The 26,639-nt window shown below is 37.3% G+C and overlaps 1 protein-coding gene and 2 long non-coding RNA genes across 4 annotated transcripts in view; 1 reads left to right on the plus strand and 2 right to left on the minus strand.

The window, feature by feature from the left end:
• Positions 1 to 26,639, plus strand: part of LOC140164810 (uncharacterized) — a 59,474-nt gene that overhangs the window by 28,880 nt on the left and 3,955 nt on the right. The gene's annotated exons all lie outside the window — the stretch shown is intronic.
• On the minus strand, positions 6,501 to 9,074 carry LOC140163996 (uncharacterized). Its single transcript, XM_072187281.1, has one exon. It carries the CDS (start codon positions 9,067 to 9,069, stop codon positions 6,922 to 6,924), a length of 2,148 nt encoding a protein of 715 aa, XP_072043382.1. The 5' UTR covers positions 9,070 to 9,074; the 3' UTR covers positions 6,501 to 6,921.
• Positions 12,003 to 23,315, minus strand: LOC140164811 (uncharacterized). The gene is made up of 3 exons (XR_011860583.1): positions 23,150 to 23,315; positions 16,499 to 16,568; positions 12,003 to 13,133 (listed from the first exon to the last, which is right to left on the minus strand). It is a non-coding gene; the product is annotated as an uncharacterized lncRNA (long non-coding RNA).

Below are 26,639 nucleotides of genomic sequence, written 5' to 3' on the forward strand. Positions count from 1 at the left end.
ACAATTTTATTGAAGCCGACTTTTGGAAAATTTATGACCCCCTCCCGAAGAAAATGATAGCCCCCTTAAGGATTAAGATTTAGCTATGTTTCGTGTGGCAGAAGTATTATATTTTTTAATCTGAAATTTCTGGAATGGGGAGTAGAGAACTGCACTCGTAATATATCGTCGGTCACAACACATAGTGGCGTATGGTGATTTTGGTCCTTTTTATGAAATTTGGCCCAACGGTTTTAAATATCAAGTTCTTCAAGTACACCAAGTTAGAAAGCTCAGCTATACTTAATCAATAAATAACGTAATTGACTTACATTAACAATCCCGTAAGAATCCAATATCTTCCGTTTCACAAATTGACTTACGATCAACATACGACACTATGTGAAACAGATTTGATAAAATTTAGACACATCATCCATCAATAATGTGGCGTATGCTTCAGAAACGACCCAAAAAACCCAAATCTTTCATTTCACATAATGACGGATGATGTGGCATAAGATACAAGAACACACCGAAAGTCCGATATGCTCCATTTCACATAGTGGCGTACATACGACTTACACTTCAAAAACCTGCCGTTCACCCCAAATCTTCCGTTTCACATAGTGGCGTATAAGTTTGGAGCTAGATATATCCTCTAAAGATTATTCCTTTTTTTAACTAAAAAGTTTAGTCTAATAGTTTAATCCTTCAACCTCAATTTTAAATGTAATCAGTTCACTGAGAGATAATATTGGAGTGCTGACAATGTTATTAGTAGCATATCCTTCAAACGTGTTTTTCTCTGAAACATATTTTGCATTTGTCCTGTATGTATGTCACTATGTGTTGTGACCGACGATATGAAGGATGAAGCTCGAAGAATCACAATTGAATGCATTTGTTTTGTACACATCTATAATATTACATTGAGTGATTCCAGTTGAATATCTTAATATCCATCACTTACCAGGCAAAAGAAAATTAAAAAATTAAAGTCCCAAATATCCAAATATCTGATATATCGGATATTTCAGATAATATCTAACTAATCACATATTTTGGATAATATCTCAAATATCTGATATTTTAGATAATATGAGATATTATGATCCCCCATGTTGTCCCCTATCCTCCCATTCTTTCCACTGTTCCCCCTTTAGCTCACATCCCTCTTATCCGCTCTGCCTCTTATCTGTCCCTAGTATTTCTTCCCAGTCACTTCTTCCTAGTCAACTTGCTAAATATTTGTTAATGTGAAACATAAAATGTGAAAACATTTGTGAATGTGAAACATAAAATGTACAATTTTTAAGTCAGTATAAGTAGGTCCTATGCTCAAAAAATTTATAATGGCTATTAATTTGTATTTTTGCCATGTTCGCAAAGTTTAATGGTCAGTATACGCATCGCGGATTGTTAAAATAATATCGCCAACCCATGGCACCCATGCACTCTCCTCACTCATTTTGATTTTACTGTGTTTATTATCCCTACTTGCTTTAGAGGCAGCGTGTTGATACGCAATGCGCGAGATGACGCGAAAAGATTTTTTTTGTTTGACGCGACGTGTTGATACGCGAAGACGCAAGATTTTTTTTTGTTTGACGCGATGTAGTTGTTAGGTGGACATAGTAACTGATGCTCACTATTTTGAGGTCCCTGGATATTTTTTAATGTATTTTTGCTCATTTTCAGACTTTAATCGCTAAGATTGAAAAAAATGAGGTGAATATGCAGCGTAACTCGGTGAATGATTAGGTTTGCAAAAGAGAAATTTGCAGTTGCATCACCACAGTTTGAGTCTTTATCACGAAAAGTTTTGCAACTCGGTAATTTGTTATAGATTATCTAAAAAAAAATAAAAAGTTACAATCCCACACCTAACTCGAAAACAGTGGCGGATCCAGAGCAGTCAAAGGGGGGGGGGGCCCAATTTTTGAAGAAAAAAAAATGTAACGAGTGCTTGCGCGACGCAGGGGGGTGTCTGAGGGGATGTGCACCCTCAGAAGTTAGAAACTTTTGGAAAATGTAGACCCATTTGAAGCCAATTGGTGGACCATTTTGTCACTATTATTGTGTAAAATTTTAGTTTGAAAAAGCCTAAAATTTGAGAAAAACAGCCCAATTGAAGCCATTTGTGGACAAGTTTTGACTTTTATTGTGTGAATTATTGCTTTATAATTATGTACCAATAAAGTTGCGCACGCAGGGGGTGTCTGAGGGGGATGTTCCCCTGAGAAGTGAGAAAATGTTGTAAAATGAAGGCCTAATTGAAGCCATTTGGTGGACTATTTTTGCACTATTTATTGTGTAAAATTGTATGTTTCAAAAGGCCGAAAATTTGCGAAATCCAGTCAGTGTTACCAGAGTAATATGACAATCCAGTCAGTGTTACCATAGTAATGTGACAATCCAGTCAATGTTACCATAGTAATGTGACAATCCAGTCAGTCTTACCATAGTAATGCAACAATCCAGTCAGTGTTACCATAGTAATGTGACAATGCAGCCAGTGTTACCATAGTAATGTGACAATCCAATCAGTGTTACCATAGTAATGTGACAATCCAGTCAGTGTTACCATAGTAATGTGACAATCCAGTCAGTGTTACCATAGTAATGTGACAATTTAGTCAGTGCTACCATAGTAATGTGACAATCCAGTCAGTCTTACCATAGTAATGTGACAATCCAGTCAGTCTTACCATAGTAATGTGACAATCCAGTCAGTGTTACCATAGTAATGTGACAATCCAGTCAATGTTACCATAGTAATGTAACAATCCAGTCAGTGTTACCATAGTAATGTGACAATCCAGTCAGTGTCACCATAGTAATGTGACAATCCAGTCAGTGTTACCATAGTAATGTAACAATCCAGTCAGTGTTACCATAGTAATGTGATAATCCAGTCAGTCTTACCATAGTAATATGACAATCCAGTCAGTGTTACCATAGTAATGTGACAATCCAGTCAATGTTACCATAGTAATTTGACAATCCAGTCAGTCTTACCATAGTAATGTAACAATCCTGTCAGTGTTACCATAGTAATGTGACAATCCAGTCAGTGTTACCATAGTAATATGACAATCCAGTCAGTGTTACCATAGTAATGTGACAATCCAGTCAATGTTACCATAGTAATGTGACAATCCAGTCAGTGTTACCATAGTAATGTGACAATCCAGTCAGTGTTACCATAGTAATGTGACAATCCAGTCAGTGCAATCCAGTCAGTGTTACCATAGTAATGTGACAATCCAGTCAGTCTTACCATAGTAATGTAACAATCCAGTCAGTCTTACCATATTAATGTGACAATCCAGTCAGTGTTACCATAGTAATGTAACAATCCAGTCAGTGTTACCATAGTAATGTGACAATCCAGTCAGTGTTACCATAGTAATGTGACAATCCAATCAGTGTTACCATATTAATGTGAAAATCCAGTCAGTGTTACCATATTAATGTGACAATCCAGTCAGTGTTACCATAGTAATGTGACAATCCAGTCAGTGTTACCATAGTAATGTGACAATCCAGTCAGTGTTACCATATTAATGTGACAATCCAGTCAGTCTTACCATAGTAATGTGACAATCCAGTCAGTGTTACCATAGTAATGTGACAATCCAGTCAGTGTTACTATAGTATTGTGACAATCCAGTCAGTGTTACCATGTGACAATCCAGTCAGTCTTACCATGTGACAATCCAGTCAGTGTTACCATGTGACAATCCAATCAGTGTTATATGTACCATAGTAATGTGACAATCCAGTCAGTGTTTATACCATTAGTAATGGACATTTTTGCCTTTCAGGATACCGATTCAGATGATAGTGGATACTGGACACCCTCTAGCAAAAAGACCACTGAATAGCAAGTAAGTGTATAGACTTCATATTCATATGTCTTTTCAAGGGATTTACACTTTTGTCATCCCTATTTCTACTACACCTTGTTTTACCCCGAGTTTGCTAGTGACGTAATTCTGAAGAGCGTATACACATGCGTACAAGGACAGTATGTCGACACGCATGCGACACAACTGCATGCAGACACTGATGTCACTACCAAACTCAAGGTAAAACATGGTACCCTGGTGTAGGGGTGTAGGTACCTTATGTGACCTGCAACCACGAAATGAGCGTAAAGTCGCAAGTTAGTAGTTTCAAGACCTTCTGGTTGCTGCGTTGGTGTTCTTTGTTTCACACGCACGGTTCAAAACGATTGTATGTCTGTATGTCCTTTGTGAATGTAGGCACAATGGGCCATTCACAAAGCCATACTGCTGGCTTGTTACAGGTGCGGGGCAAACAAAGAACATTGACTCAGCAGCTATAGGATGGTTCAAAACTACCAACTTGTGACTTTACACTCATTTTGTGGTAGCAGGTCACATATCATCATGATTTCTACATACTGACAAATACCAAATGAATATAAACTGTATGTATCCTCTGAATGCAGGCAGTGATTATGTCATATATGGGATTGCATTGCAAAACAAGTTGATGATGTCGCCCTCTATAGTCATCATATACACAGGCCCGGTTTATAGTTATATAGGATTTGTCAGTATGTGGTGATCACAATGATTCATTGGATACTCATGCATGGAGGCAGAAACCTGGAAGACCCACCCTGACCTACATAGACATCCTGAAAGATGACACTGGACTGGAAGCAGCAGACTTCAGGACAACAATGGAGGACAAAAAGCTGTGAAAAGCCATTACAGTTCAAGGACACCACTCAAATTATGCAAGCAATTAAGCAAGCACAATGATATGAAAACCCCTGCCATGCATAGTGTATATCACTACAAAGTGTTTGGCAATATCCTATAGCATATATCATACATGGTGCTATCATCAGGGAGGCAGTAACATAATAGTCCCCATGAATGACAATACAATATGGAGCCTATCCCATAGCATTATATATGCTGCTATTGGGAGGCAGTAACACTATAGTCCCCATGAATGACAACCCAATAAGGCACCTATCCCATAGCATTATACATGCTGCTATTGGGAGGCAGTAACACCGTAGTCCCGATGAATGACAACCCAATAAGGCACCTATCCCATAGCATTATACAGGTGCTATTGGGAGACAGTAACACTATAGTCCCCTTGAATGACATTATACATGTTGCTATTGGGAGGCAGTAACACTATAGTCTCCATGAATGGCAATCCGATATGACACCTATCCCATAGCATTATACATGCTGCTATCGGAAGGCAGTAACATAATAGTCCCCATGAATGACAATCCAACATGGCACATTTCCCATAGCATTATACCTGCTGCTATCGACTGGGAGTTTTCACTGTCACAGCCCAGTTGCATTGACAAAGGCACTCATTACAAAGCAAACACTTTACTCAAGCATGTTCTAGTTTTTGTTTGTCTTTTAATGTTTCATTCTGGTATGAGTCTAATATAATAACAACATATCTTGTACTGACACATGTACATGTATAAAACAAATTCAGCTAAAATTGTTTCAAAAGTAGAAACTAAATGTAAGGCTATAAGGCTAAAAATAAAAGTAATAACTACATGCAAGGCTAATAATTCAAAAAAGCAGTTTTATCTCAAAGCTGATGAGAAGTTGACTAATTAATGCAATATACATGTATTTTTCAATTACCAGTAATTAATAATTAATGAATTACCAGTACTGCATTTGTTAAGATGTTGTTTCAGAAAGATTGATAACAAGTCTTAAATTTGCTTCACCGATTTTTATGGCTTAAACATTTCAATGATTGGTAATTGCTATACTGCAAGGCTATAGAATTTCATTAAGAGCTATTAAGTTACTGGTTGTATCTTTATGAGTACGGCATATTGCCGAATAGAATCCAAGTATAAACCATCTGTATTGATTTATTATCTAGATATCAACAGAGGGCGACATAACATAACAAAAACATAATTTTTTACATTGCAAAGTAGTTTCGTCTTGATAGCTTGGTGACAGCCTAAAGTACTTTGGCATTCTTGTGTTAGTCTAACATATATATATATATAGAGAGAGAGAGAGAGAGGGTTTATAGTGAACTGTTAACTTATATTGCCTTGAATTAAGGGATCTAGAATGAGCGTTTATTGCGTTTCGACAGTATTATTTGTGGGACATGAGAGCACCTCAGACCTATCGAATTGCATTCTGAATACGAAGCATATTTTTCTGATATCAAATAATTTTCATTTTTGAAAATCACGATATAATACAAATTTTATGACAAATTATAAAAATTTGATATTTTTCAAATTTTTGATATATAACAGTCCTCGAAGTAAATTATATAAATCTTATATATTCTTAAAGTGTATGTAGCTGGGAATAAAAGCCGACGGTCAATTGAAAATTTGGACCTTTCATATTGAAGATATGGATTTTTATCCCCAAAAGACCTATTTTTGTTGGTGTTTTTGGAAAAAAAATCCATATATTCAATACGAAAGGTCCAAATTTTCAATTGATCGTCGGCTTTTCATCCCACCTACATACACTTTAAGTATAAATCATCAGATTTATTAAGTTTACTTCGAGTACTGTTAAATATCAAAAATATCATTTTTTAATGATTTGCCATAAAATGTGTATTAAATTGCGAATTTCAAAAAATCAAAATTATTTGATATCAGAATGACATTCTTCATATTCAGAATGCAATTCGATATGTCTGATGTGTTCTAATGTCCCAAAATAAATACTGTCCAAACGTTCATACCCCAGCCCTTAAGTCAATTACTCAATTTAATTTACATTGAGAGATTGTAAAAAAGGAAAGCAAATATATTTTTATTAATTTCTTTGCAACTGAAAAACTGTCATGTTTTAAGATCAGAATGGAAATCAATTTGAGTTTTTAACTTGACACAACAGGTGAAACTCATGTGAGTGTTTTGATTTAGCGACGTTGCATCTCAATTTGTTGCCTTGAATTTCTAGCATCCTTCCGTTTCTGCCAGTAATCTGATATCTCCCCATAAATTACATACAAAAATGGATTTATTGATGAATTGATAGGTAATATGAAGCCTATTATCCATACATACATTTCTGGGGGAACCTCAATAAGGTTACACTGTGCAAGGATGCATGTTATACATAATGGAACCCAACAAAAGAAATCTGTAAACACAAGGGCAGACATCTTTCGAGCCATGCGTATTTCTTCGTCATGGGTTTGAGTTCGTGCTGCCTGTTTTGATGTAGTTCTTGCAGTTTGAAATATTTGTATGTAACATGCTGCTACCACCATAAAACACAATAGGTTAACCCCAATAAATATCACAATGGAATTGATGGGGGAAATTTGGCTTCCAGTAATTTCAGCAGTTGTATAAGTGACATTTTGTTCATATTGTTGTTGCTCTATGAAAATATTTCCTGGAACATACATTGCTGGACCGATTTGTCTCACCTTTGTTCTGATATTAAAATCAGTCTTATTAATTTGAATGCTATTATTCTTCAATTTAGTCATGTGTCTACGAATTATTGGGATACCAATGCACACTTCAGAAATGCTAAATACATCACCTTCTTCACTTGCTAAGCCAATAGAAAGACCACTCATCAAAATGGCTGCTAACCAAGCAAGGGCAACACAAATTCGAGCCATTTTTGTTGTTAATCGCAGGCTGCCAAATGTGTATTTTATTGCTAGTAAACGATCAATACTTATTAAAGTAATAAAAAATACAGATCCTTCACTAGATAATATTGATGAAAACCCTACTAGTTTACAAGCAAATCCTTGTCGCCACTGAAAGGCATATGATGGAAAGAACTTGTAGTATAAATCAGCAATAGCTAAAATGAGCATGTTAATGCCCATGAGGAAGTCTGATAATGACAACTGTGATATGAGTAATGATTGAACTTTGTTTGCTTGTTTTTTGTGTGAGCGCAAGTAATAAGCAATTCCATTGCATGTTAATGCAAATAGTCCAATAATCCATATTGAAACCCTTATAGATACATCTGGTAACATTCTGTTACAAGTTAAATATTCTGGACGTGGTTCTTGAGAAATGCATTGGGCATCTTCAAGAAAGCAACAGGGTGAATATTGGTCAACTAATATCACAGTTGAATTGCTGAAATTATTTAATGATTGATGAGTTATTTTGAGCATGTCATTTCCCCGAAGGTCAATAGTTTCAAGTTTGGTTTGGAAAGCTTCAGACTCAATTTCTTGAATAGTATTATGAGATATGTTAAGAAATACAAGCTCATGTAAGTGATCAAATACATGTGTTGGTAGGTCTAATATCTGGTTATTGGATAGAAAGAGAGATTGTAACTTCTCCAGTCCACAAAATGTTTCTGATGTGAAGTTTTGAAGTCTGTTGTCACTAAGATCTAAGATTATCAACTCACCTAGTGTTCTAAATGAAGGTAGGGTTAAAACAACATTTCTACTTATGTTCAAATATGCCAATGTACTAAGATTTTTAAATGCACCGAAAGGAATTGTCTCCAAACTGCTTCCAAACAGATCTAAACTTAACAAACTTACAGTTGAATGAAATAAATCTGTTGAAATTTGAACAATTGTGTTCTTGCTTATATCAAGCACTTTTAATGCAGCCAGTGACTGGAATTGCAGGGATGTATAATGTGTCATAGGATTACATCTTAGGTTGAGTGATTTCAGCTGGTACAAATTCTTAAAACAGTCATCTTGCAATGTAGCCAAGTTGTTATGACTCATGTCAAGGGTTGTTAGAGTCTGCACTGAAGAATATACGTCACTTGGTAACATAACCAAGTCATTATGACTTAAGTCAAGGGCCAGTAGTCCTTCCATCCTGGAGAATATTCTATTAGGCAATGTGGTCAAATCATTGTAGCTCATGTCTAAAGTGATGTGGTCTGTAAACTTGAGTGAGGTGAATATTCCATCAGGTAATATAGTGAAATTATTATGACTCAGGTCAAGGGTACCATAGGATATTGTGTGCAATGATGTGAATATTCCATCTGGTAATGTGGTCAGGGTGTTATGGCCCAGGTCAAGGGTACCATCTTCTATTTTTTGTAGCGACATGAATATTTCATTTGGTAATATGGTCAAGTCATTGTGACTCAGGTCAAGGTTACATCTGTATATTGTTAGTAGTGATGTGAATATACCATTTGGTAATGTGGTCAAGGTGTTATGGCTCAGGTCAAGGGTACCATAATATAGTCTATGTAATGATGTGAATATTCCATCTGGTAATGTGTTCAAGGTGTTATGGCTCAGGTTAAGGGGTTTATATGTTATATTCTGTAGTGATGTGAATATTCCATCTGTTAATGTGGTCAAGTTGTTATGGCTCAAATCAAGGGCACAATCAATTGCCCCTAGTGATTTCAATATTTCAAATGGCAATGAATTTAAGTCATTATGACTCAGGTCAAGGGTACCAGAGTATATAGTATGCAGTGACGTGAATATTCCATCTGGTAATGTGGTTAAGTTGTTATGACACAGGTCAAGTGTACTAATCGACATTGTCTGTAGTGATGTGAATATACCATCTGGTAATTTGGTCAAGGTGTTATGGCTCAGGTTAAGGGTACCATATTTTATATACTGTAATGATGTGAATATTCCATTTGGTAATGTGGTCAAGATGTTATGACTCAGGTCAAGGATACCATTGTATATTGTGTGCAATGATTTGAATATTCCATATGGTAATGAGTTCAAGGTGTTATGGCTCAGGTCAAGGGCACCATATCTTATAGGTTTATAATATAGTTTTGTACCTTCAATTTCCTCTAGTGATTTGAATATTCCATATGGTAATGAGTTCAAGTTGTTATGACTCAGGTCAAGGGTACTTAAGTATATTGTCTGTAGTGATGTGAATATTCCATCTGGTAATGTGGTCAAGTTGTTATGACTCAGGTCAAGGATACCATAGGATATTGTGTGCAATGATGTGAATATTCCATTTGGTAATGTGGTCAAGGTGTTATGGCTCAGGTCAATGGCACCATATCTTATAGGTTTATAATATAGTTTTGTACCTTCAATTTCCTCTAGTGATTTGAATATTCCATATGGTAATGAGTTCAAGTTGTTATGACTCAGGTCAAGGCTACCTCTGTTTATTGTTAGTAGTGATGTGAATATTCCGTTTGGTAATGTGGTCAAGGTGTTATGGCTCAGGTTAAGGGTACCATATCTTATATACTGTAATGAGGTGAATATTTCATGTGGTAATGTGGTCAAGGTGTTATGGCTCAGGTTAAGGGTACCAAAGGTTGTCAAGATATCATAGATTACCCGAAGTGATTTGAATATTTCGTATGGTAATGAATTTAAGTTGTTATGGCTCAGGTCAAGGATACCATAGGATATATACTGTAGTGATGTGAATATTCCATCTGGTAATAAGTTCAAGTCATTATGACTCAGGTCAAGGGTACCAACAAATATTTCCTGTAGTGATTTGAATATTCCATCTGGTAATGAGTTCAAGTTGTTATAGCTCAGGTCAAGGGTACCATCAATGTCCCATAGTGATATGAATATTTCATACGGTAATGAATTCAAGTCATTATGACTCAGGTCAAGGGTACCCCCATAGGACATTTCCTGTAGTGATGTGAATATTCCATCTGGTAATGAGGTCAAGTTATTATTACTCAGATCAAGGGTACCATGTATTGTCTGTAGTGATGTGAATATTCCATCTGGTAATGTGTTCAAGTTGTTGTGACTCAGGTCAAGGGTACCATGAATTTCCCCCAGTGATTTGAATATTCCATCTGGTAATAAATTCAAGTTGTTATGACTCAGGTCAAGTGTACCATCAGCAATTGTCTGTAGTGATGTGAATATTCCATCTGGTAATGAGTTCAAGTTGTTATGACTCAGGTCAAGGGTACCATAAATTTCCCCTAGTGATTTGAATATCCCATCTGGTAATAAGTTCAAGTCATTATGACTCAGGTCAAGGAGGGTAGCAACGGTTAGATGTAGTGATGTGAATATTCCATCCGGTAATGAATTCAAGTCATTATGACTCAGGTCAAGGGTACCACCAAACATTTCCTGTAGTGATGTGAAATTTTTGAATATTCCATCTGGTAATGAGTTCAAGTTGTTATAACTCAGGTCAAGGATACCATCAATTTCCCATAGTGATATGAATATTTCATATGGTAATGAGTTCAAGTCATTATGACTCAGGTCAAGGGTACTCCCATAGGATATTTCATGTAGTGATGTGAATATTCCATCTGGTAATGTGGTTAAGTTATTATAACTCAGGTCAATAATCTGATCTATTTTCCTTAGTGACATGAATATTCCATTTGGTAACGTAGTGAGGTTATTGTAACTTAGGTCAATGTAAAAAGATTCATTTAGTAAGCTGAACATATCCCTTGGCAGGATGTAAATGTCATTGTGGCTCAAATCAAGGTACTTCAAACTAATCAATGAACGAAATAAGCCAGGTTTCAAGTTGGACAAATAATTGTAACCCAAGTCAAGAACTTCTACTAGTGACAAATTCTGAAATATGGTCATGGGAAGTACACAAATGTTGTTATGGTTTAAGATTAAATATTTCAGTGTGTTGAGATCTGCTAATGCATGTGACTGAATGTCATTTAAACCAGTGTTAGCAAATGATAGACCCAATATAGTTGGTTCATAGACTATTAAATCTGCACTGGTCTTGTTAGTACTGTCTGTAATGCACAAATACTGCCATTCTCGATAACCTAATGTACATGTGCAAGACAGACACTCACATTCACACTTGATTATGGGAGTAGTTACATTGAAGGAGATATAGTTTTCTGGTATGTATCTCTGGAAATCTCTGATTCTATATTCCTTGTATTGAGGGATTTGCTCAACAAGATTTTTATATAAAGTCAAATCACACACTGCAATCTTATCTGATAAACTTTCAAAACAAGTTAACATATTTAAATTGTCAGCATGTAGCTCTAGCAATATCTCAGTGTTCTGGAAGTAAAATCTGAATTGTCTTCCACTGACAGCTATCATGCAAGGAACATAGTCACCTGACATTAAAGCATATTGACCGGCACACTGTTGGGTTTCATTTCCTAACATTTCTATATAGAAATAAGAGTATACAGTGTTCAGACCCGAATGTAACATTTTGACAGAAATAGCTGTACTACTTTCAATAGTAACCAACACATTGCATTTGTGTGGACCAGTGAATGCTTTGAGTTGAATGTGATCAGTAGAAACTACCAGAGGTTGATCAATGTCACATGCATCAGTAACACCTGGCGAAGTGGGAGATGAAGCTACTTGTTGTTTAATATGCTTATTGGTCACACTCAGGGCAGTGGGAGAGGATGTTGTGTCTTGTCTAGCAGGCCTATTAGAAGCTTCCAGCAATATGTCAAGCTTCTTTGTGGTAATTTGAGCTGTGATTTCATAATTACTTCTAGTACTTTCAGAAACAATATCACCATATTCAGTAGTATATGATAAAGGCAAATTTGTTGGTTTGTTTCTATCATTTTGATTTGAAGAAGATGAATCGTGAATATCGGATTGTTCTGACTGATGTTCTGTTTGAGTGACAAACTCTGTCATCATGACAGTGCGAGTTTCTAGAGAACTTGGGTTATCATTATCAAGGAGTCCTTCACAATTGACATTTGTGAACAAAGTCATGCAAACAAGTATAAGGAATACTTGGCTTTGAAACATTGCTTTTGATGGTTCAATAAACAGTGTCCTAAGCTGACTTTGCTGAGTGTGCATGATCATTGTAATTTAGGGAGAACTTTAACAATGTTGTAAAACAATTATTCTTATTGTGAATGTGTTTTAATTTTAATTATGATATCTTGGATATTTAGTGACTTTACAGACTAGTGTATAAATCAAAAATGAAAAACAAAAGGGGAAGAAGCCTCCTTAAGATACGATTATGACTACAAAATACTTGTGTTTCTATTTATGCACAATAGTACATGCATGTACATTTAAAAATAAACCACATTCATGACAAGAAGAAACTGAGTCATCAGAGGTAATACTGGAATGTTCAGTGCTGGCTTTGGATTTGGTATATTCAGTAATCTTGAAATGAAACAATCTTGTCCTCTAGTGCACAGCTGTGAATGAAAACAAAAGGAAACAAAGTGTGATACATCACATAATCAAATTTGTGACCGTACACGACAAATGAGCCGTAAATTCCTCCCCCGCTCAATTTTGTATTATTTCGTGTTAAGAAAATATATATCATAAGCTTTAAAATGGTATGTCATTTGACTTCAAACGATATACAGAAGTAGGGTTATGGTTTGTTGAACTTTGCTCCTTCAACAAAATGGTAGCTTTTTTTTTGTTTCTACATGTGTCTCTTTTTCCACATTTGCTGGTAATAAATATCAAACAGTCATAATTGGCGATCATTTCAAATCATCCCCAAGTCAATGAGGTTTAAGAAGGTTCTCTCATTGTTAATTGTTGGTTATGCATACCTATACAAATAACCCACCACTTGAAAAGGATTTAGCAAAAGCAAACAAAGACCAGAGCTATTAAAAGTTCTATAGCCATCTAAGGTAGAAGCTTATTATCCACTTCAATAATAGAATGTCCTCTCAATGTTAATTGTTGGTTATACATACCTAGACAAAATACAATGCTTTGTAACCCACCACTTGAACAGGATTTAGCCAAAGCAAAAGACCAGAGCTATTAAGAATTCTATAGCCATCGAAGGTAGAAGATTATTATCCTCTTCTACAATAGGATTATTGATTGGTTTAAAAGGTGTTTGACTATCAAAATGAGATAGTAGTCGCGCCAACTTGAGGTACTGATGAATATGACCTTCATGCACATTTTACACTAATACTAACAAATATTTTGATATTCTATATTAAATATGCTAATAAAGTAGCTAGTTTGCAAAATTTATGTGTGTATCAAGCCAATCATCAGTGAAAAATATGCTAATTCATTAGCTAAATTGCATAATTTATGCATATCGAGGAAAATAACCTTGTGAACAGATTATCTGGAGATATGTTTGGGTTACAGTGAGGACACTTTAGGGAGGGTAGGGCCCGGGGTAGGGTGGGATGGGTTGGGGTTGGGTTAGATTTTAAAGGGTGGGTGTAGGGTATGGATGGAATAGAGTAGGGTGTGTTGGGACAGGGTGAGATAGGGGATAGCTGGGTAGGGTGAGGTTAGGGTTTGGGTAGGGGTGAGGTTGGGGATAAGTATGGGATAGGGTGAGGATAGGGTAAGGGGTGGGTTGGGGTAAGGTGTGGTGGGTAGTGGTATGGTTTAGGGTATGATGTAGCGTGTATGGGTGGGGTAAGTAATGATATGATTGGGGTCGGGTGTTATGGGGTAGTTGTTATGGATAGGGTAGGTTGGGATATGTGGGGAAGGGTTAGATCATGGATTGGGTAGGGTGAGTTTACGGTTTGGAAATGGTGTGGTAGGGTTAGGGTACCAGGTATGAGTGGGGTAAAGTAGGGGTGTGGGTAATGTAGGGGTAGGTATGGTGGAGTGGGATATTGTAGGAGTAGAAATGGTGGTGTGGGGTAGTGTAGGAGTAGAAATGCTGGTGCAGGGTAGTATTGGAGTAGGAGTGCTGGTGTGGGGTAGTGTATGATAGGAATGGTGGTGTGGTGTAGTGTAGGAGTAGGTGTTGGGTAGTGTGCTGGTGTGGGGTAGTGTATGATAGGAGTGGTGGTGTGTGGTAGTGTAGGAGTAAGAATAGTGATGTGTGGTAGTCAAGGAGTAGGAATGGTGGTGTGGGGTAGTGCAGGAGTAGGAATGCTGGTGTTGGGGTAGTGTAGGAGTAGGAATGCTGGTGTTGGGGTAGTGTAGGAGTAGGAATGCTGGTGTTGGGGTAGTGTAGGAGTAGGAATGCTGGTGTTGGGGTAGTGTAGGAGTAGGAATGCTGGTGTGGGGTGTAGGAATGGGATGAGGTGGTGTGGGGTAGTGTAGGAGTAGGAATGGTGGTGTGGGGTAGTGTAGGAGTAGGAATGGTGGTGTTGGGGTAGTGTAGGAATAGGAGGGTTGGTGTAGGGTAGTGCAGGAGTAGGAGTGGTGTTGTGGGGTAGTGTAGGAGTAGGTATGGTGGTGCAGGGTAGTGTAGGAGTAGGTGTGGTGTTGTGGGTAGTGTAGGAGTAGGAAAAGTGGTGTGGGGTAGTACAGGAGTAGGAGTGTTGATGTGGGGTAGGGTAGGAGTAGGAGTGGTGGTGTGGGGTAGTGTAGGAGTAGGAATGGTGGTGTGATTAGTATTGGAGTAGGAATGGTGGCGTGTGGTAGTGAAGGAGTAGGAATGGTGGTGTGGGGTAGTGTAGGAGTAGGAATGCTGGTGTTGGGGTAGTGTAGGAGTAGGAATGCTGGTGTTGGGGTAGTGTAGGAGTAGGAATGGTGGTGTGGGGTAGTGTAGGAATAGGAAAGGTGGTTTGGGGTAGTGTAGTAGGAGTACATTGCATGTGGAGTCAGGTAATGTTAGATTAAAGATGCAGGTGTGGGGATAGGGTGATGATGTGGGGTATTGTGGTGGTAGGGATGGTGTAGGGATAGGGTGATGTTAGTATGGGGTGGAATGATGTTGGGTATGGTAGTTGTAGGGATGGTGTAGGGATAGAGTGATGTTAGTGTGGGGTGGGGTCGGGAGCGGTAAGGTGCAGGGTGAGTAGGGTGCCATCAGATACAGCCCCTTCAGTGTATCTATGATTTGTTAAGCTTTGGATGCATTGACTGTTGAACAACTGTGTTGCCTCTTTTTTAATACATTTTATTTACGGAGATATATTGCCTGAATAGACCACTGTGCAATACTTACATGGATATGTAATGAGTTAATTTGACAAAGTAACCATGGTAACTGATACTGATATTTAATGCTTGTTTAGATTTAATCAATCAATTTGATAATAGAGTAACTGACACCATGGCACAGAAAAAAATATCGACTGACATGGCTGATTGCAATGTTGTCTGTCCTTTTAAAACAGAAAAGTAGGTGAATATTTGCCAAATTTTGACACAATTGATCCGCTTTCCTTATACCCCATGCCCCTGGGGAAAAGGGGGCACCTTTGCATTAGAGGATTGCAATTGTACATGGGTGTATCAACAAGGAAGGGGGTCTCCTTAGTCAAGATTCTTGCCTCCATTCTGCCCCCTCATAGAAATTACTCATATACATACAAAATACATAAGTCTAGTGGGAATTTAAATTGAATGAACACAGCTTTCAACAGCTGTACTCGATCCAATAGCAATCGTATATCACGTATTTCAAACTACAACACGAACGCACAACCTTGGATACAGTACTAACCAATCACGAGTGTGTTGGCATGGTTTGATTCGCTTCCGCGTTACTCACGCACAATCGCACACACTGACGTACATCATGCAGTGTTCGCAAAAAATCATCACGCTATGTCAGGCTGTGTTCATTCAATTGAAATTTCCACATTAGATCTGTACTTACCTGAATCTACTACTTGTGAGTCCCTCTAAGGCCAAGTTGTAACACTCAAGTGTCTAGGTGAACAACTCTCCTGTGAGAAAACAAGACAGTCATAATTTCTTTCATTAGCCATTTTAATTTTTTCCTGATTTTAGCATCTTGCTAAATCTAAGCGTCGATCTAACTATTTATAAGATATAAAGATATATGCACCAAAACAAAACATGACAATGGTCATTATTGTTCATATACTGTAAACATTCGCCTAATGGTGCACCTGGGCTCCTTTGCCTTGGGGTAACAACAAGAATTAAGGGTACACGCCCTTATTTGCTGGTGGGATTTTTATGGGAGGGCACTTTTAGTTTTGTCTAAAAGTCCAGTTATGTCAAGGGAACCCATAGCGCCATTAGGCGAACTGGGTGAAAATGTGCAGTGGCAGCGCCACGGGGGGGTGTGGCATGAGGGAAGATGCCCCCAGTCAGAACTCTTGCCTCCCCGTTTCTCCCAGTAAAAACACCAAATCACGAAAATGTCGCCATTTTACTGTAATTTTGCATTAAATTTGTTGATTTTGCCCCCAAATTCACTTTGCCCCCTCAATGCCTGCGGAAAAAAGTTCCTGGCACCGCCACAGAAAATGTGTACATGTCTTAGAAGCAATGAACAAAATTTTGATTAAATAATAAAAGCATTAACAAACAACAAATAAGTACAAACAAATTGAAATGATAAAATGCTTCTCCTGTAAAAGCACTGAAAAGTTACAACATCATAGCTCTGACATGACAATATACCATAGCCCCCAAGGAAAGATAATTATGATGTTATATGATCTACTAAATTGAGCACTACTTTTCCATCCATTGGATAAATTGTGAACTTTCCAATATCATAACACTACTACTACATGCCACACCCAATCTGGGGGTAGGGAAGTGTTTTTACTCAATCAAGCTGATAAGCAACATGGTGTACTCAGCTGTTGATTGGCTAAGGCCACGCAACTCGGTCATCTTTACTATGTATTGCGATGATGATTGGATAATACATGCAAAGAGCATAAGTTATGCAAATTACCTGTGACCAAACAAAAAGGCTACAATGAGCATGCGTAATGAGTAGGTTTAACCATTTCTCCCTTTGCTAATGACAAATATTTGGCTTCGCACTTCAAACTAATTTTTCAGTTTAATGAAACTATATGCATTAATTATTATTCTGGTTTAGTTAAATGTTAAATTTTGTCAAAATTATACTATTTTTAAAGGTGCACCAAAATTGGCCAAAATACAGATTTTGAATCTTAAGTGTCTTGTCTAGTCTACATGTTACTCAAATGTTTTTGAGGGTTCCAAAAGGTTTATCAGACTGAAGAAAAATCTTGCAAATTTCTTTTACATTTGCATCAAGCCATACCAAACTAATCCATACACGTTTCAATTTAAAATCCGAAATTCCTTAAATAAAAAAAAAACATGTTATAAACTGAGAAATAGACAACAGGCCAATGGATATGGTTGGAAATTAAAGGGGCATTTGTCGTTCGAGTCCGACTCGGACTCGAGTCCGACTCGAGTCCACTTTTTGTTGGACTCGGACTTGGCTCGGACTCGGACACAAAAAGACTCGGCTCGGCTCGGACTCGGACACAAAAAGGACTCGGACTCAAGGCGAGTCCGGTCCGAGTCCAGTCCAATGTCCAAATCTATGTAAACTGTGAAATGATTATCTAAAATTTTTAAAATAGATCTCAAATTTGTTGACTTTACTTATTTGGCCATTTTCCAAATTAATTGGGGCTGTCAAATCTGTGACCTGTTATTATTCCTACATATCCACCAAATTATTTAGATTTATCTGTCACTTAGCAGAATCATATTTTTGTTATCATTTAAAATGATAATTAATCAAATGCATAATTTTATTAAATATTTGGACTATATAAAAATTCCTACAATGTAAGACTTCTTTCATGGAACTTTCCAATCCATTAAGCTCTTGAAAGAGAAACATGCACACTGGACCATACATCTCAGCTCCCACTCAGTAGGGCTATAGTTTGCATGTGCTCAGTAAGTGAGTACACATGACATTTGTGTGGGCCAATTTGAAAATATGTTTAGAATTATAAAGGTGAATTTCTGTTAGTATTATTATTATTATAATGATGATGATGTTAATTTTCTATTTGTATTTGAATATATTGCAATTCATTTACATGTAATACTGCACACAGCGTATAGGTATGCCAGGCAAACCTATCTGCTAGTCATGATTCGCCTAGAACACAATACATATTTACATAGAAATTTAAAAGAACAGGTAGGTCAAGGCAGGGAACCTACATAAATACTAGTATGTTGTCTATACTTCACTTGACCCAAATATATGATTTTTTATGGCGATGAGACACTCGCACATGGAATTTTAGAGGATTTTGACCCGGATTTTGATAGCAGTTCCACATAGAAAAGCTGATATCATCATGACACTAAGATCTAGAAACACCACCGAAATCCCAGACAAACTAGTACCTAGACCAGTGACTTTGACTCGCGTAGTGAATCCGACACTGCTTAGCAAACGACTTGAACAAGGACGCATACTCGGACGCAAGCAAGCAGATAATATTCGCGTCTACAGAACATGTTGCATTTGACGCGGGCGATAACGGCGCAGTAACCACGCAACCAAGAGCGGCAGAATGTACGCGATTATCTTTGCGCCTAGTAACCCTGTCAATCCGTCAATATCACCTTGGATACTGGGCTTCATCTCCCGCTGTGGTAAGGGATGGGCAGTCATAGGTCTAGGTGGTATGTCTATGACCGAAATGCTGTTTTGTTAGCTGAATCTTTTTGATGAAAGTCAATCTTTGACAAAATGTAACTTTGCTACGGAAAGTGCTTTGACAAAACGGTTTTCAGTTTTGACTTTCTTTACTCAAGGGCTTTAATTTGATATATAAAATAATGCAGTTTGATGGCAAATTTGAATTCACCTGGCATACCTACAGCCTTGTCCCTAGCCGCAATTAAGTTAACTGTGAGTTTACATGTAGTGTGCTACACACACACACACAAAATACCCCCACATGCCTGCTGTCTGATACAGGTACTAGGTGGTCTGATACATGTAGTTTTTCCAGCCATGGCTTAATTCCGAATTGTCACCTAATTTGGGTGTACTTGGTCTTGGGTCCAATCTCTATCATGGAAAGTTTGCTATATCTTTCTAAATATAATGATTGTTTGTTCTAGATTTGTGTTTTAGCGTTTCATATTTGAAAGAACTAATGTTTAATTGCAACATTTCAAACTACAAACCCAAACTGGGTGCTATGATGTACAAGATTGGGCTAGGAGTATGCATTTTACCAAGTTAGCAATAGGCATTTCCTTCATGTTGCCAATGCATGACTTTCTTTATTATACTCAAAAACGGATTTTATTATACATGTACTAGAAAGTTGTTTACGTGCATATAGGCTCCTTCACAGTCGGTTTGTGTTGTGTATGTTTACAACTGAGCCACATATAGACTGGGTTGCGGGACTACAGACAAAGAATCTGTTTTTGACTATAATTTGGCCTCCTATCAGTTTTACTGATAAGATGGCTAATTGATTTGACTATAATTTGGCCTCCTATCAGTTTCACTGATAAGATGGCTAATTGAAAATAAACACTTATTTTGTAAACAGATAATGCTCTGTGGTTATTTATGGATGGAAACTTATGAAATTGCTATTAATGAAATAATTAATATATTAAACATACATTTTGCTTTGTTAACGATTAAAATCCGTTCACAAATAAGGTTTTTAGAACATTTTGAACAATGTTGCTCTATGAAAAAGGATACAATTGCACCCCTGCTGATCTGACTACTGATAAGCTGTCAACAAGCATTGACAAGTAAAGTGTGACCACTAATTAAACAATAATAATGAGCATTATCTGACCATTCCCTGATCTGACCAGAGCTGGGTATAAATAGTGCACTACTACCAACACTAATTGATGTTGGGAGTGACACTAGTCGTCGAGGGGGGGGATACCAGTAATTGGGGTAGATAGTGGCTTTGGGAATCCCTGGGATTGAGTAATCAGTCTTTTGATTAGGCCAATGAAAGTCGATTTTGAGTTTCCCGTCACCGCCCTCACTTCATTTTCTGACCCTCATTTGAATTAATTATTGTGACTATTTTTAATATACTTTTGAATCTCATTAGGGCTAAACATCCATCTTCAAAGTGAGTGAGTGGCAAATAACAACACATTTTACATTCGTGTTAGTCATATAACGAAAGGCAGAAAAATAATGAATAATGAAAAAGTTACCTCACTTGTTTTCAGAAATTATGTGACGGAAACTCAAAATTGACTGTTAGTGGCCTTATGATGTGATTGTAACTACCAGTAAACTATACATTGCGAATAAATATATCTAAAATTAATTACCATGCTTCAATATCAAGGTTAACAGTTACTGATAATAGATAATTGGATTGTCATGAAATGTGGTTGATATGAAATCTCTTAATTATAGCAGCAAACATTCTTAAGGTTATCTGAATATAGATTGTTGGATTGTTGTAAAACTCAGAGGATGTGATTTCAATTGAGCCGTTTGTTACAAGTATGAATTAAATGTAGACCTATTTAGCACACATTTTCCAATTCAGCTTTGGACATGAAAATTTTGAGTATTTCCTAGTATGTCATTGGTGGTATTTACCAATAAATGCCAATATTTCGCACCCGTTAGTTGTGCCAAACATTCAAATTTACTAGCTTTCCAAGTACCGGTACTTGCAATGCAAAATTATGAAACATGATCTTCATCCATGGCGTTGTCTTTTTAAAGACATTTCTTGTTACCTTCAGGAGTAACCTGTTCATGGACATGGCTTTTGAAGAAAGTGTGTACGGTTGGTTGGTTGAGTCAACAGTGTTGGGTGGGGTTTGGTAGAGTGGTGTGTGGTGTGATGCAGTGAGTGACCTTCTCATCACATTTCTACAATTTTATCATCAAAATGCCATAAAATTATGCGGAAACTTTAAAATTGACCTTTTTCAGCAAATTTGTATTGTAAATTTTTCAAATAAGAAATAAAATATAAAATTTTGCTCCATTTTTGCAAATAATGACCCATTTTTTCAAAATGTTGTACCAAATGACCCTTCTTTCAAAATTTTATACCCAATTACCCCTTTTTTTTTTTTTTTTTTTAAACTAAGCAATGCCAATAGGTAGATACCTGTCACATTAAAGTTGAATGAACCCCCCCCACCACCACCACGGCATGGACTCTCACCCGAGTCGGACTCGAGCGGACTAGAGTCCGGACTGGTCTTATTTTGTTGGACTCGGACTTGGCTCGGACTCGCACCCCTGGACTTGGACTCGAGTCCGGACTCGGACACAAAAGGACTCGGACTTGGCTCGGACTCGGATACAATTGGACTCGGCTCGGCTCGGACTCGGACAAGCTGGACTCGGGTACAAGTCTGGCATTTGTGATCCATAGCTTCTTCCCTCACTTTTCTCAAAAAAGTCGAGAATTTGATACCTCTGAAAAGCTGTGGCTACATAATGTTGAGAAAACAGATGAAAGTTGCTACTTATAGGAGACCAGACTGACTGGAATCAGCATCAAAATTGTGTATTCATCATGGAAATTGACCAATCATAAGCCATACAAGTCTTTGCTCAAACAATTAAAAATAATGCTCCTTTTGTGAAATTGACCCCACCCTTTTATTTCCTTCTTACACTTTTATCATGCCACCCTTTTAATAATAAAGTGAGACCCGACACCTTCCTCAATTTTCAAGTCTTTACTCAAACATATTTTCAAATAAAAATACTACCTTTTTGATGAAAAAGTGAGACCCTTTCCCTTCCTCAATTTTCAGAAAGGACACTCTTTCTAAAGCACGGGCTGCACACTATGACCGTGGAAGATATATTGATCCTAAACCCTATCTGTAAGTTGCTTCATTTGATTCACTCGCTCACATTTTCTAATCCACTTTTCAAAATATACCACAGTGACATTTCAAAAAAAGAACAAGTGATGCACAATTAGATGATGACAACAACAAACCCTATTCTATGGGCTGACACACTTTTCAAGTTGGATTGGTCAGACGTGCGTTTGTGTTTTGAACAATTTTTCCCTCACTTCGCTTGCATTTTTAATCAATCTACTTTTTGCCCTAAACAGCTGATTTTATACATGCATACAGCAATTTCCATCAAACTCAATCCACCTTTGGCCAAATTAAACACATGCATACAGCAAATAAAAAAAAACATCACCTAAATGGAAAATCTGAATCGGTCAAGTCCATAGAACAGGTGTTTCTTTTTCAACACCATAATGGTATTTATGCATTCATAATGAATGAAAACATTTCTAAAATATGTGTTAAAAATTGGAACAACTTGATAAAATGTTGTTCTGATACTGTGACACAAGGAGCATTATTATGATGAGTTGGCAAGACATTAATCCATTGATTCTTGTATTATATAACATTTTGAACCTAAACACCCATAAGATATCTTGCTTGCATATAAAACACATTAAATTTGACTTGTTTATATTGTTGAGAAAATACAAAATAAATATTGCAAAATGTCAACAAAATGTTTACTTACCAAAATGGGTGCCAGACTTGATGTCCTCTGGATCCAGAATCAAAAGAGAGACAAATTCAAAACAAAATCCCGTAGAGTTGGTGTATTTGGTTCATTATGATACCACTTTGATGCTCGATGATTTCTAAAATCTAAGTAATTGGAGTGATGAGTTGGAAACAGGTATCTTGTCCTCATGAAAAGGCGAGATGCGACTGATCACGCACCTACCAACATCAGTATATATATGCAACATAACCCACATCCACCCAGACCCTTGCCCAACCCCTGTATTGGGACATTCTAGCTGAAATTCATACACCCCCTGTAGAATACCTAACCTTGATCTCCCACACAGGGGGTGGAGATTGCAAATGGAATCACCTATTCAGGTAACCCCATTTTCAATTCACACTCCCTGTGTGGGAGATTAAGGTCATGTCTTCTATAGGGGTGTATGGATTTCAACTGGAATAACCTAATCCAGGCACCACCATCGCATAGAAGATATTTTACCCTTCCCAGAATCCTTTGCAACATGATTTATCACATCATTTCATGAAATTACCCTCCCATAATTTTAAGAATAGACTGGTTAAAGATGAGTTGATAGTCAAAAAATAAACTTATTTTGCAAGATTTGGAAGTACTGTGTTCATTGAGGTACATTTCGTCAATATCGACCCATGTTGCAGTAGATAGCATAACAGTATAGGAAATTGAAATGGGAGAAATGCATTATGGGAAGTGTAAGGTATCTTCTCTGCCACCATCTATTCTGTGAAAATTATACCCTTGATTGGAATCACTCTTTTTTTATTTATAGCTGTCATTCAGGAGGAAACACACACTGGTATTACATGTATTATTCCAGGGGGGCCACCGATCATTGACCAGGGGGTATGTGACCAAAGCTTCACATAAAAAGGACCTTTTTTGTGTATATGGTGTTTAAAACGAGGGAATTATAAGAAAAAGGGTATACCTTGCACATTAAATCAGTGTTAATATTCCTTTAGAGGGGATCAAAATAATACCAGTAGGGGAAGGTGGGGCATAACGGAACACTTAACTTTGAGGATGCTCTGTGACGTCACCATAAGTAATATGACTGTAAAAATTATATGTTCAGTTGAAGTTTGTATTTACCTTTAATATACCATTAACCAATATAACTTGAATCTTACAATTTTTATAAAAATGAAGAAATATTTTCAAAAAAAATCCGTTTTGCCCCACTATCGGGCAAAAGCGGAACCCCCTATGGGGCAAAACGGCACCCTGGGTGCAAACTTATATCAGCTGTTCCATCGGTAGGCCCTAGGCCTAGCTATATGTAGGACTATATTCAGTTACAATATTAAGTGGGCCTACCATCTCTGTGGAGTGAGTGGTTAACTTCTTATAGGCCTTGTAGGCCTATAATATGTATGACCAATATTTGATTAGAAAGAAATATTCAGTAGGCCTACCATCTCTGTGGAGTAAGTGGTTAACTTTTAATCATTAATTCTATCTGTAGGTCTAGTTATATGTCTATGTTTCAGCGAAGTGTTTACCATGTTCGAGTAGGCCCCTAGATAACGCCTACATTTCCTTGAGTGAAGACAACTTATGTCCAATTGGGGCAAAACGGAACCCATCTGTGGGACAAAAGCATGGGGCAAAAACGGAACCCTGTTCCGTTATGCCCCACACCTAGGGTTCCGTTTTGCCCCATACCCGATTTTTTAGAAATAGGTTGCATGCATAATACATCGTAGCATATAGGCCATGCAGTTAATACAGCTCATGGCTAGTACCTTCGTGTTTACAATATACACAATTATTTGGGAATCCGATATTAATGAAGTAAAATTTCAGCGCATTAAACATCTATATATCTTACACCAGACGGGTAGTAATTTTTGGACTCGATCTTGCTCGAATGTCAGTGGATTGTTTCAGATAAAATTTTTGTTGTAAATCCTCGTAGCCATACTTGTGTTCCTCAATATAATTTGCATAGGCGGCAGTATTGCCAAGGCCTATTTTTCCAGGTGGTTCCGTTTTGCCCCGGGGGTCCGTTATGCCCCACCTTCCCCTACTTAATTGTTTAAGGTAGAAAATTGCACTTGTCACACATGTACTTGTTTAGGGGTGTATTTTCAGCCCTCACAAATACTTGTTTGTCAATGACCAGTAACCCCCTTCCCCCTCCCCTGAGTATTATGTACGGAACATAGTCAAGACTTCTAATTGATACTTCAAGATGCTGTATAATGATCCATGTCGGCACAGTCCACCAAGTGTTCTTTAGGGCTCTTTTTACAATATGCTTTGAAGCAGCTTTGTGGAATAAGTGCAAGAAAACCTTATCTGTAATAGTTGCCAGGTGTCATATTTGAAGATGCGTACATATGGAATGCATGCAGAAATTTTCAAATGTCTACAGGGCAGCTATTGCAGATAGGGCCTTCTTTCCCTCCGACTTGCAAAATACTGTTTTCTAATCTGCAACTTGATTGTCTGCAACCTCATTGCTCATGTTGCTCAGCATAATCGGTTATTTTCCCAAAAAGAAATTACATCCAAAATGGCTGCTCTGAGTTTTTTTATCGTCCTTTTGAAATTTTCATTCTAAATTGATTCCTTATGAACTTATGATACTTTGTATACTTTACATACTTTATATAATAAGACCACCACCTGATTATGAGTTCCTCCCCAGGTTAAAATATACACACGCATAGAATCCGCACACTGGGGACAGAATCGTGTAAACGCACTGACGGCATCGTCAACTTTGGACTAGATTTGGAAGTTTGAATACATTTGTTGTGTTACATGCTAAGGTTTCATCAGATTTTGCAACCAAGCTTATGAAAAATAACAATATCACATGTAGCTACATGTAATTTTACCTTATGAACACTATATCTTGTCAAAGTTGGAAATAAATACACTGGAAATTTATTGCGTTTAGGTGTTAAAGTTTCACCAGATTGCCACCATTCAATTAGCTTATTAAAAAATAATAATATTACATGTAACTTTACCCCTGTTTGTGTCTCGTGATGGTATCAATACTGAAGTTTGAAACATACACCAGTAAAGGGCTATTCTATTTGTTATCCACACTCCTGCTGTGGGAGATTTACATAAAGTCTTTCACAGAGGGAGTGTGGATTTTAAATAGACTGACAATTTGGGTAACTTCCATTTGAAATACTCACTCCAGTTGTGGAAGCTAAAGCCACGTACAGGGGGAGTATGGGTTTCAAAATATTAACCCTAGCCAATTCTATTTGAAAAACATGTTCCCTCTGTGGAAAACTTTTTTGGAATCTTCCACAGCTGGCAGATTTGAAATGGAATAGTTCATTGCCACCATCATTGGGCTTAAAGGAGTATTTTGTGGTTCTAGCATTCTCTTTTTATGGTATGTAGATATAGCCCTATGTGATGTGATCAAGCAAAATCAGTGGGAAGTCCAAAATATTGATTTCCAGATATAGACAAACAAAGGAAA

The sequence above is a fragment of the Amphiura filiformis genome, chromosome 11 (genome assembly GCF_039555335.1).
Source record: "Amphiura filiformis chromosome 11, Afil_fr2py, whole genome shotgun sequence".
Lineage (NCBI taxonomy): Eukaryota > Metazoa > Echinodermata > Ophiuroidea > Amphilepidida > Amphiuridae > Amphiura > Amphiura filiformis.

Excerpts from the sequence above, each read along its gene's own strand:
- LOC140163996 (XM_072187281.1), bottom strand. The coding sequence starts at position 9,069 with ATGTCGCTACAAAAAATAGAAGATGGTACCCTTGACCTGGGCCATAAC.